General features: G+C 45.9%; 1 protein-coding gene across 1 annotated transcript in view; it reads right to left on the reverse strand.

The window, feature by feature from the left end:
- ALDH16A1 (aldehyde dehydrogenase 16 family member A1) overlaps positions 1 to 12929 on the reverse strand; it is a 53656-nt gene that overhangs the window by 32929 nt on the left and 7798 nt on the right. The window contains exons 3-10 of the mRNA XM_054992558.1: positions 11661 to 11763; positions 10022 to 10148; positions 8451 to 8629; positions 7282 to 7359; positions 5962 to 6146; positions 3762 to 3914; positions 2024 to 2221; positions 1556 to 1654 (exon numbers count right to left, since the gene is read on the reverse strand). Of these exons, the coding sequence (XP_054848533.1) occupies positions 1556 to 1654; positions 2024 to 2221; positions 3762 to 3914; positions 5962 to 6146; positions 7282 to 7359; positions 8451 to 8629; positions 10022 to 10148; positions 11661 to 11763 (1122 nt within the window). The remainder of the gene's footprint in view (positions 1 to 1555; positions 1655 to 2023; positions 2222 to 3761; positions 3915 to 5961; positions 6147 to 7281; positions 7360 to 8450; positions 8630 to 10021; positions 10149 to 11660; positions 11764 to 12929) is intronic.

A 12929-nucleotide genomic window follows, 5' to 3' on the forward strand; every position in this document is an offset into this window, starting at 1 on the left:
GCCCTTCAGGATGACTTAACACCCACTCAGAGTGGTTTACAAAGTATGCTATTATTATCCTAACAACAAACACCCTGTGAGGTGGGTGGGGCTGAGAGAGCTCCAGAGAGCCATGACTAGCCCAAGGTCACCCAGCTGGCTTCAAGTGGAGGAGTGGGGAATCAAACCCGGCTCTCCAGATTAGAGTCTTAACCACTACACCAAACTGGCTCCAGTTTTATCCAATTTCATTGCCTGTTGGCTGTGCGTATGATACTATTTGTACTGAACTGGCATTGTGTAATCTGCCTTGCGTTACTGAGAGACAGACAGACCAAAAATGAAGTCAATCAATAAATGCTAGAAGACCTATCATTTAACTTCAGCATGGCATGTCTTATTTCTGCCACAAGATGTCTCTCCTTCTGCACTCCTTTAGACTGGCCAGATTTGAAGATATTTCTAGACAGGCTCCATAGGATGAGTACAGAAGATGGATCTCCCATGGCTCACGCAGCACTGTTCCATGGTCCAAATTAAAGGAAACATGGAAGATCCACCATCAAACCTCCTGCCGCTTTGAGTTTCACTCTGAGGAGGATTCCAAACTGGGTTACAGCAGCAGTGTTGGGGCCAAGAGCAAGAACTGCTCTTTAACTTGTGGTGAAGTTTCTGGTGGGCCACCCCCAGAAGGGAAGCTATTTATTTTTATTTATGTTTTAGACTTTTATACTGCCTCTGCCACAAATGAAGCCCAAAGTGGTTTACAACATTAAAACAACAATAGATATTATATATTAAAACTAAAAAACGAATCACTACAATCACTACATACAACCAATAGTAAAAACACAACCAGGTTGCAAAGATTCCATGATACGTGATCGCTGGTTAAAGGCCTGCTGAAACACGTTTGCCTTGCGTGCCCTGCAGAACCTAGCTAGCTGTTGGCCTGGATCACTGGCGGTACCACAGGGATAGTTCAGATCCAGGGTATCTAGTAGCAAAAAGCACCGTTTCTCTCTGTCACTTCCTCCCAAGGCACAGCTGGCCAGGACTAAGCCAAGCAGCTCCTCATCTATTTTAATGGCTCAATCCACTCTTGGCTGGGGCTAAACCTGCCAGGCGGCCACACCATTTGTATGTGGAATTTAAGGGTGTATTCAGTTGGCCTGTTGAAAAACCATGGTTTAGGAAATAAACTACAAGTTGGTTTACTAAATGTAAGAAACAAACTGTGGTTAGGCTGTTGCCTCTTTGCCGCCTCCCCCCGCCAAACAGAAAAGACACCCTTCCCTATATTGTCATCTCAGTGGCCAGGTGGCTGTTGGGAAGTAATGAAATCAGACACTGAAACAAGCCACAGTTAGTACAAAATGCATCACAAAAGTTCGATCAAACCACAGTTTAAACACCACTGAACAGGCTGGGATGACATAATGGTGATGAAAAGGCACTCTGCACATACTCAGAGATTCTTCACTCCTACTGTATCTAAAACCAATACTCTGCCTGAAAAGGGAAAAAAAATTACAAGGATGCCCCCCAGCAAAAGTTAACCCCTGCATATGCCTACCTCTTCCCTGACACAACGGGAGGTAGTGTACACACCGGTGATTAAGGTTGGAGGGTAGAAGGGCCCACTTGATGGGAGGGCTGCCCACGCCTGGAAGATCTAAAGGAGGAAAATATAAGTAGGTAAAACAGCAGCACTCAAAAGCCTTCCTTGCCAATCAGCGCAAAAACTCTAGTTCCCAGCATCCTCTTCTCCAGCCCCCTCAAAGTCCACCTGCTTCCAAAAAACCCAGAACACCACAAATCCTTAAGAGCACATCTGTACTGAAGACCAACCAGCCACTCTCACATTTTTGGAAACTGGACCCATTCCTAAACTTAGAGAGTAATTCCAAGCAGGTCTACTCAGAATCCTACTTTGGTCTATTCAATGGGACTTACTCTCAAGAAAGTGTTCTTAGGTTGCACTGTTACTTTTCTTTTGGGACCCACCCACAAAATAACTCACACGTTGCACCCTCCTGCTCACCTCAGCACCTTCTGCCCGAGCTTCCGCCACAAGCCTCTCAATTGTGTCTCGCTGCTTCTCATCAGCCAAGGCACCCAGATCCACGGCCTTGTCTAAAGAGTCCCCCACACGCAGCTGCCCCATCCGACGCTTCAGGCGTTGAATGAAATCTTTGGCAATGGATTCCTGCAGGAGCAGCTGAGATCCAGCATTGTGGGCCTATGCATGGAAGAAACTCACGATAAAATAGGAGTGACCAGGGCTTTTTTACAGGGGGAACGTGGGGGAACGGAGTTCCGGAACCTCTTGAAAATGGTCACATGGCTGGTGGCCCCGCCCCCTGATCTCCAGACAGAGGGGAGTTGAGATTGCCCTCCGCGCTGCTCAGCGGCGCGGAGGGCAATCTCAACTCCCCTCTGTCTGGAGATCAGGGGGTGGGGCCACCAGCCATGTGACCATTTTCTCTGAGGGCAACCCACTGAGTTCCACCACCTCTTTTCCCAGAAAAAAAGCCCTGGGAGTGACCCAGCGGGATATATTCTCTTTTTTTTTTATATAAATTTTTATTTTTCAAACTACAAAACACTACACAGCACTACACAAGACTATCACAAGGAAAGGGGAGAGGGAAGGGACAAAGGGGGATGGAAAAAGAAGAGGGGGGGGAATGAACTACAAACACTAAACACTACACTTCAATGTTTTCCCTTCATACTGTCATAATACAAAAATAGCTCCATAGGATAGTGATGGAGTGGTTAATCATACAGAGAATAAACATTTCAAATTCTGATTAAACTTTCCTCCCCCTTCTAGGTCCCGGACGCAATTCTCTCTGTGCAACCACTGTTGCGGTGCTCTCCTCCTCCTCCCCCCCCTCCGGCTTCTCCTTTTCTTCGTTCTCGGTGCAGCAGAATTCCGGGTTTTTATTCTCAAAATCCTTTAGTTGATCTTCTGATAGTATCTTATAGGCCTGATCTTTATATCTAAACCATATTCCTTCCGGGAATAACCATTTGTACTTTATTCCATGGTCCCTCAGAAGAGCTGCAAACTTTTTATACTTAAAACGCCTTTTCCGGACTAGAAATGGAACGTCCTTCAAAATCTTGACTTTCAAACCCATAAAGTCCAAATCCGCATTGTATGAGTTATATAGGATGGTGTCCCGAATCTTTTTAAATGAAAAGTCAATAATGATCTCACGAGGCAACTGTCGCTTTGTTCCAGCGGGATATATTCTCCAGTGACCTTCAGCAATTTTTTTTTTTACACATGCATACCAATGACTTGCCAAATAGTCATGATCTAGAAAGATGGCATTATTAAAGTAATTAACATTTTTTTTAAAATGATGTTAATCTCACTCCTTGTTCCCCTGCTTTTATCCTCACAACAAACCTGTGAGGTAAGTTATATTGAGAAATAGCATTTGGCCCAAATTCTCCAGCAAGCTTTGGAACCAAGATGCGGAACGGGGGATTTGAACCTGGATCTCCCTGCTATAAGTCCCACACTGTAGTCACAACATTACACTGACTCACAAACTGCTGCAGGCCTAATTGTGGCATCAGCATTCTCTCTCTCTACATTTGCAGTATCTGGAAGCGTCCCTCAAAACTTGTCTTCCTCACAAGAGATAAAATTTCACAGCTGCATCAGGAGAATTTGGTTGGGGGTGGGAGATAACATTATTAAAAGAGCCAGACAAATTAAGCCTCCCTTCTCAGACTAGTCAATCCCCCATAACCAAACATACCTGTCCCCGGTTCAGCCAAATGGCATCCACCAACCCGTCAACAGCACTATCCAAGTCAGCAGAGTCAAAGACCATGAAAGGTGATTTCCCTCCAAGTTGCAAAGAAAGCTTCTTACCAGTCCCAGCCGTTGCTCGGCGCAGGCTGCGGCCTGCCTAGAGTGGCAAAACAGGAAGGTGCTTGCAGGCCCAAATCAGTGGCACATCTCCCCGCTCTCCCACCCCCACCCCCCAAACACAAATGTACAACCCATAAGCATTTCTGTACCATTTTCCGTGATCAAAGAGTTCACGTGTGCTATCTATGGCTGTCGTCACACGGGCTTTTATTTAGCGCTAAAATGGCGCTATTTCCCGGCAAACACCCACCTTATTCCAACACTGTAGCGATTTTCTCTCTTCTGCTTTGTGCTTGATAGTCGCGCTATTTTGTGCCTCAATGTGAATGCCTCACATCGATGTATTTCGCCTTGCAACGTCCTATGCCCTCCCTTCAATCCCAGAATCCATTTCTTCCTGCGACCCCCCCTTTTTTATTTTATTATGTCCTTATAACGCCATAACGACATAACACAATGCAAACTTTCTGCTGAAGTAAAAATGACTCAGTCGCCATGGCAGAGTCTTCAGCGATGGGGATCACCTCAGACAGGGAGTTTTCTGCGGGCAAAGGGCTATTTATATAATTTCAAAGTTGGAAAAACAAAAGGGTCGTAATGTTTTGCTCTAACGGAATGTTTATATGCTGTTATTCCGTTATAGCGGAATTAAACGCCAGAATAATAATAAAAAAGGGGGGGCTGCTTCTGCGCGGTTAGAGAGAACAGAACAGAGTGCTTCGGTGTGGACAGCTGGTGGCGCGAAGAGCCGTTAGGTGACCCAAAGAAACGTTACTGTGCCGATAACAGGTAGGACACTATATGCTGTAAATTTAACGGAAGAGATGCCCGTGTGACGACGGCCACTATAATCTTGGGTCACAGCGAGCAGGGTTAGCTCCATATTGAGATGAGGCAAGGGAGCAGATGAGTCAGAGAGAGAGGTGCCTGCTACGGCCACTTCTTGGGTTTGTGGCAGAGGCAAGATTTGAACTGATGACCACAGATGATTCTCTTAGCCGTTTATGGTCACCAAACTTCAGTCTATGTGCACTTTTGAAATGTCGAGAAAGTCTGTGTTGGCATCCACTGCCCTATCTGCCCGGGTGTGAGTGGAGGGCACTCACAAAAGCACCTTCCTAGGAGGGCAGCAGCTATTTTTGAACCTATTTATTTACTTCATTTATACTCCACATTTCTCCCCACTGGGGGCTCAAAGCAGCTTATACCATTCTCTTCTCCTCCATTTTATCCTCACAAGAACCCGTGAGGCAGGTTAGGAAGAGAGGGTATGACGGCCCCAAAGTCACTCAGCAAGCTTCCAAAGCAAAGCGGGAATTCGAACCTGGGTCTCCCAGATCCTAGTCCAACACTCTAACCACTACAGAACACTGCCTCTTGAATTGACACCTCCTGGGTCTTCTGAAGCCCTTCCTGCTCCCAGAAGGTGGAGGAAAGCCAGGACTAGCCCTTTGCTTTAGGAAAGAAGGAAGCAGGCACCATAGTTGCCATGGACACCATGTTGGGGATCCATTTGTAACACTATACTATCTGAATTGGTTATGGTTGAAATAAGGAAGTGAACCTACATGCACAATGCTGCTCATTCCAGTCCAAGAAAGTGGGTCATTAGGCGAGAAATGAGGAAAGCCATAAAACAGAGGTTGGGCTAGACAGAACTGCTGCTTGCCGCTGAGATGTGGCTGCCTGAGGCTCGGCCCACAATGCCAATACACTCACCTAGTCCCCCTGACAGAGCTATCGAAACACTACAGAGGTCTTCCTTTGCCGCTGCTCGTGCTGAAGGAGCTTAGTTTCCCTATACACAAGAATCAAAGCTCCAGAATTGCCACAATGTAAGTTTATATATAATATAGTGCCCAGTACAGAATTAGGCCCTCAATGGAAACACAAGAAAAGGCAAGAAGAGGTCACTTAGGGCCAGGGCCTGGCGCCTCCCAAAGTGCATGCACTGTGCAGGCCTCTGTAAAGCATGGAGGCCTCCAGGCCTATCAACATACGCCAACTGTGCCCAAGCCTTCAGAGCGGACATAAAGGCAGGGCTATTTGGAATACTTCCCAGATTCACAAAGAGATACAGTTACCTCAGCAGAGCCAGCAAAAGCCACTTTGTCAAGGCCTGGATGGGCAGCCAACATCTCGCCTAGCCCCTGGTCACCTGTGACAACATTGAGTACTCCAGGAGGTAGCCCAGCCTGAGCGCAGACCTCGGCCAAGAGCAGAGCTGTAAGACGGGTTGAGCTGGCTGGTTTGAGCACTACTGTGTTCCCTGTTTGACAAGAGGCATGTGAGAAAGACAAAAAAGAGAGGCTTGGAAGTGTCTTGAAGAAGCTCAGAGAAATATCTGTTCCCATAACGGCTTCATGCTCATTTCAGGAGATCAAGGCAAGGCAGACTTAGGAGCCGAACTCCACAGGAAAAACAGATGCTAATATTTGTTATTTTATATAGTACATTTTTGTCCCATCCTTCGTCCAAGGTGCTCAGCGTGGTATACATCATTCTTCCCTCCTTCAATTTAACCTCACAATAACAACAATCCTGTAAGGTAGGGTGAGAGAGAGAGAGTGATTGGCCCAAGGTCAACCAGCAAGTTTCATGGCAAAGTGGGGATTTGATCCTAGTCCCACATCCTAACCACTATACAACACTGGCTGTATACAAAAACAAGCGATGAAAAACAGACACAACATTTGCAAGCAAAGATAGCTGAAGGGCAAAGGACATAAGAAATTTCTAAAGCTATGTGGGGGCGTGAGAGGAGAGAGAGAGAGGTTTTTCTTTTTCATAATATTAGATCCAAGTGACCCAAGAGACATTCCCCAGTGTAACATAAATTTATGGGATTTGCTCCCACAAAAATATATGCTGTGGGGGTTAAATTTTTTTAAGAGACTGAACAAAATGTTGGAGGACAGGGCTATTAGTTATGATAGCTAAATGGAACCTCTACGTCAAGAGGCAGAACTCCTTCAAGTACGAGAAGCCGAGAACAATCCACAGGGAAGATCAGCTGCTTTCAGGCCCTGTTTGTTGGCTTCGGTAGAAAATACGATGCCGGCCTAGATAGACTTTGGGTTTGATTCAGCAGGTCTCTTCTTATGTACACGAGACTGCAAAATTACAAACTGGCTTCCTAACAAAGGGTGTACAAAGCCCCGCATATACCTCCTAAGCCAGCTCCATTAAAACACAGGGATTGAGAGAGCTAGCTTTTTGAATGGAGTCCCCTTTGACCACCCTAAAAAACTCTTACGGGGTCATGGCACCTGCATCGATAAAAGCCATGCAGGATCAGGGCTGTAGAGAGGAGGAGAATTTGGTAGGACGGAGAGAAGAAAGCTGGCTGTATTCTACCCATAATAATGTTTGCATCCACGTAGTATCTTCCTTCTTTGACGTACCCATGGCCAGCGCTGGACACACCTTCCAAGCCAGAGTCAACAAGGGAAAATTCCGGGGGATGAGAACAGCAACAACCCCTAAGGGAAAGTTTATGTTTTGTCAGTAAAAATCCAGTTGGCACACCTTTCAGACTATTTTTTAAAAAAATTAATTTTTATTTACAGAGCACAACTTTTGTTAGGTTATTACCTACCCATCAAGTTCAGGTGCCAGTGGAATGGTTAGCTAGGGAAATCAGTTGGTGGAATGTGTACATAATGGCATTTGTTAATAAGGATTATATATGAAAGGGATGTGTGTGTCAAAGGTACAAAGTTACTCTCAGCCCCTGCAGTGAGTGAAGAACCCACAATCCTTATTTCAGCCTTGATTCACACAACCAAATTTCAAAATGAATTACTATTCCAGCACCCCATGTTACACATTCAGCTGGCTGAAAATAGCTACTTTGAGGTCACCAATGGAAAGACCAAAGAGATGAAAATGTTGCCCATAAGCTCATACTTATATCAATTAATGCCCCCTGCCCCCCAAAACACAATCCCTGCCTGCCCCACAGACGCTGCTCACAAACATCTTCCTCAATGTATTTCATACAAAATCAAGGCAGAATCACACATGTAAGCAATCTGATATGGTGGTATGTTTCATCAGAACTCCCCTCTCTAGAAGGGGATTATGATCTACAGAAGGGGACAGCAAGCCAAGATTTACTTTGAGCTTAAAAAAATAAGCGAGGGACTAGCTAGAGCAGAGTACTCTAGGATGCTAAACCTTTCCAAGCACATTTACTCCTGAACAGATCTCTCTTCCAAGGGCTGAAGTAGGAAAAGCAAGTTTATAGTATGTGAGACAAGATTTCTGTTTACCATCTCCCCCAGGATCATGGATTCACAACTGGGTAGAATTGCTGGCTTTTCAAGAAAAATGTCTTGACAGAGGAAGATGCAAAAGCAATACCCACCACTACTCATGTAAGATGCATCACACAGGCTACCACAGGTTGTTTCTAACTACCCTTGGCCAATAGTCTCTTGCCTACAGGAACACCAGTCTACCCGACATTCAAAGGTAAAGCCACCCAACTATCCCCAAAGAAATCAGACCAAAGACCCAGAGGGAAGGAGGGCGGAGTGTCAAGCTAGAACGCCAACATTCCCCAACTCACCAAGGGCCTTCCAGCCATTCATCTCCACCTCCATCAGCTGGGCCCAGCCCGCATAATGGTAAAAATGCCGGACGACCAAAGGCAGGTCTGCATCTCGAGCCTCCCGGAGAAGCTTCCCACCGTCCAGGCTCTCCAGAAGGCTGAGTAAGCGCTGGTGTTTCTGGATGCTCCTGGCCACACTGGCAGAACAGAAGGCATTGTGTCCATTTTAATTAGGCTGAGAGAATACCTTGCAGCTGCCTTGTAGGTGACCCTTTCCACAGCTCCCTTGAGAACTAACAGTAAACCGTGGTTTGTTATTATAGGAACAAGACTTTGAAATCCTCAGGTGTGAATTCTCTCCCTGTCCCTTCTTTTCCTGTCCCCAGGAAATCAGAGTTAATTGTGACATCTGAACTGGATAAAATGGCAAACTGTGGTCCCTTGCCAACAAGCCAGGGTTCCAAACCACAGTGTAAATTCCAGTGGGTAGGACAGGAGAACAAAAACAAAACAAAGCTTTGTCCAATTCAGATGTCTCAACAAATTGTGGCTTGTTAGGAACCAGGAAGTGGAGAGGGGGTGAAATTGCCTGATCTCTTCCATCAGCACAACTCCACTGACAAATAAGGCAGGAAGGGCAATTTCACCTCCTTCTCCTTCCACCTCCCCCATCCCAACTGACTATGAATCCACACAGCTTCTGAAGGCTTGTATTTGTCTGGTGGCAATGGGTAATCTCTTGCCTCTGTTCCCTGCCCTCAGTAATTTGAGGAGTGGGTGAAAAAATGGGGGTTAAGTAGCATTGATAGTGACACACAAAGAATTATCCACAATCTCTATGATAAAGACCATAGATATGAGGGGGAAATAATTCCTAGAATGTGAACATCAACTCCCATCCATTTTTTCTCCTGTTACCCAAATTGTTATTGGGGAAATCCTAGAGCATCACCTGGAAGTGCTGGCACATCCCCCTGAAACTCCACCCTTCCAAGATAACTCCTCAAAAATCTGTCATTTGCTGCTGGCACAACTAATCCTTGCTATATATGGATACTGTCTTGCCTAATCTGGCAGAAACCCAGGCTGTGCTCCATTAGAGACCGAAGAGAAACCTCTTAGAGTTGTACCAGTACATCACAGCATCCTCAAAGAGTCACGAGAGACACAGAGCCAAGCTACAAGTGATGCCTGACACAGGTTGGACACTTGTCAGCTTCCCTCAAGTTTTGATGGGAAATGTAGGCATCCTGGTCTTGCAGCTGTAATGGAGAGCCAAGCTGTAAAACCAGGGCGCCTACATTTCCAATCAAAACTTGAGGGAAGCTGACAAGTGTCCAACCTGTGTCAGGTATCACTTGTAGCTTGGCTCATAGTTTGATAAGAATGCTTAGAACTACAGTTCCCATAGATCCCTAGGAGAAGGAATTACTGTGAACCCAATTTAAGGCCACAGAGCATAAATGCAAAATTGGGCATTTATACACTGTTACTACTCAAGTGACTGTGGTGACAATTCCAGAACCATCAGGACTGTGGAAGAAGCAGCCACAACGTGGCAAGCCTGACCTCTCAAAAGAGCCACTTACTTGTAGAGGTGTCGGGCTCGAATGTGGCTGGGCTGTTGGCCCCAGGTCTGAAAAGCTTTTGTGGCAGCATTGACAGCTGCTTTGACGTCTTCTCCATTCCCCTGGAGGGTGGTGGCCAAGTGCTCCCCTGAGAGAGAGAGAGAGAGAAAGGAAATAAGAATCTGTTTTTGTTTTGTGCTGGTTGTTGTAGAAGGACTCCAAATCTGGGGAACCACTATTGCAACATGGAATGCATGATACCAAAGACTTCTAAATTACATATCAGGTTGCTACGGGGTTCGTTGGAAGGCACTGGACTGGATTCAGCCACCTTTGACAGACAGTGTCGGGCCATTCTCTTCTTTACTATGGAACCGTCCCACGTGGCTTTTGTGCATGCTGGTCCCAAGACCCTTATCATGGTTTTTTGGGTGGTCAAAGGGAGCCCTTCCTCCCCTTGTCCACCAGCAGAAAAGCTAGCTGGATCTAATGCCTGAGTATGCACGTTCTCTCGCTTCCTCCCTCGCTCCCTCTCTTTAAAGGTATCTAGCCCTCATGGAAACACAGGAGCCATTTCTGCTTAAGGGCTCAGAAGCTAGGGAAGAGTGTGTGGGTGGCTCCAAGGAAACTATTATTCACCAGCACTGGCCTCTTCAGATTCAGGCTACGCCCTTTAGTAACTCCATAACTCTGAATATGTCCCAATCTTCTTCCCCATGACAAAGCGACTGGAACAAATTATTCCAAATGCTAGCAAATGAAATTATGCAATTATTCACAAAGAGGCTATTAAAAAAAAAAAAACATCAAAGGCATCGAGTGTCTGGGTTTTTATTTTTTGGCTTTTGTTTTTACAACATGCAGTTCTAGATCGTCCAGTCTAACATACCAAAGATTTCTGCACCAGGTTTTCTGACATAACAACAAAACAAAAATCCAAATGGTGCAATCTGCATGAGGCTTGGATCCCACCTAGATTTCCACAGGCGATTTTCACCAATTTCTCTCTCCAGTGGCAGCCCAAAAAACATCCCAAAATGCGGCTCCTAGTAGATGAGAGACCTTCCCCCACCCCCAGAATAGCTGGGGGGGGGAGGGAATCAGAAATCTTTCATGGGAGGGCAGAATCAGTGAAAACCACCCCTCCTTGTGCCTGCAAAAAACTAGCTGGGATCCAAGCTGAGTCTCAAAGCCCTGTTCAGTTCATTGGGTGACTCAATCAGTCCCCCTGCCTTAACCTATGTCACAGGCTTGTTGTAAGGATAACACTAGAGGGCATGGAACAAACCATGGGCCTGGATCACAAGGATTCCTTCCATTCCTAGGAGGACACCTTTGATTCCAGCACCATGCAATATTAGTGTTAATAATGAAACCCCACCATCCAGGCCACTAAAAACCCTGCTCAGCCTCCCTTTAGCAATTGTGATACAATTCTTGCCTATTTTCACAATCACTCTTGGACAGAAAACAAATCCGAGACCCCTGGAATGCCAATTTCTGTGTGCCAAGTCAAATCCTGAACCTACCCAGTACAAGCACAGACCTACAACATACACTGCCAGAACGTTCCTATGCCAAGCCCGTTGATTTCAATAGACTGCAGTAACTCTTCACAGGATTGCAGCGAGAGCTTCTGGCATCACTCATCTCATCCTACCTGTGGAGGGATTTTTGGTGGCGTAGGTCTCCCTTCCTGACGGTTTCAGCCACTTGCCGTCTACGAAATGGCCAAAGCTACGGCCGTGAGACTCCAGCCAGGCCTGGAAAGAAGCGGGGGAGGAGATTAATATCCAAAAAACTTCAAAGAATATAGTCTGAAATAAGTAACGAAGCGGCAAAGCAGAACCTATCCTCTACCAGAAGGATGGGGACAATAGAACTATGTTCATCCCAAAAATAATTGGTCGCAATTTATATTTTTAAAAAAGCTAAAACTATGAGATTGTCTGCATGAATTCCGTTGGGGAGAGAGGAAGGGGGAAAGTCGCCTTTCTAAACACATATTTTGCTTCCAAACTGCCACGCTCTGAAAATTTTGCGAAAATGAATAAGTGGCAAGTTCTGAAGACCGTGCAATTTAGGCTTTCCGGTTCGACTGTGCCAAAATTCTTCTGGGGGAGAAAAGCCCCCTTGTGTAGACTTTGGCTTGGGCCAGGTCCAAACAGCTCCGTGACAGAGCATGTACTGTGCATGCAAAAAGGATAGTTCTCAGGCACCTCCTGTTAAAGAATATCAAAAAGCAGGTGTCCTGAAGCCCTTTCCTCTGCTTGAGGTCTTGGCGACCTGCTGCTAGTCAGAGAAGACAACACTGAGCGTGGAAGGAACAATGGCCTGACTCAACATATGGCAGCTTCACAGACATACCAGTACATGCACCTGAGAAACTGCCCACTTGAGGCAGCAAGCCTACCCTCCAGGTGACAAATCAGAAGGCAAACAGCATTTTTTATCCCCCCATTCTCTCTGGGCCTAACCTATTCACAGGGTTGTTGTGAGGATACAATGGGGCAAGCAGAGAACTATATATACACATTGCCCTGACCTCCTTGAAAAGGGGACAAACACGGGACGCAACCCTCTTCCAGAAAAAAAGTTTGTTTGCAACAATGATAAGATTTGTCAACTGCTCTTTGCAGTGCAAGTTAGAACCCTTTTTTTCCAAAAGGACTTGCTTTATAAGGCTTTTTACTAAATCGGCACCATGTCATGTTTCTGTAGACTCCTCTGGGGTTTATATAATCACCAGCCTGCTCCAGGCTCGCCGCTGGATTGTGCAAGCCAGGAAGGAGTTGAAAATTGCTAGGATTTGCACAGAGGTCATAAATTCAGGGCTGTTATCCTGAATCAACAACTTTTGTTGATTTAGCCAAGGAGCCCCAGGCTGCTTCAGTCACACGCAGAGGAAGGTGCACATATTCACACACAC

The sequence above is a fragment of the Eublepharis macularius genome, chromosome 12 (genome assembly GCF_028583425.1).
Source record: "Eublepharis macularius isolate TG4126 chromosome 12, MPM_Emac_v1.0, whole genome shotgun sequence".
Classification (NCBI taxonomy): Eukaryota; Metazoa; Chordata; class Lepidosauria; order Squamata; family Eublepharidae; genus Eublepharis; species Eublepharis macularius.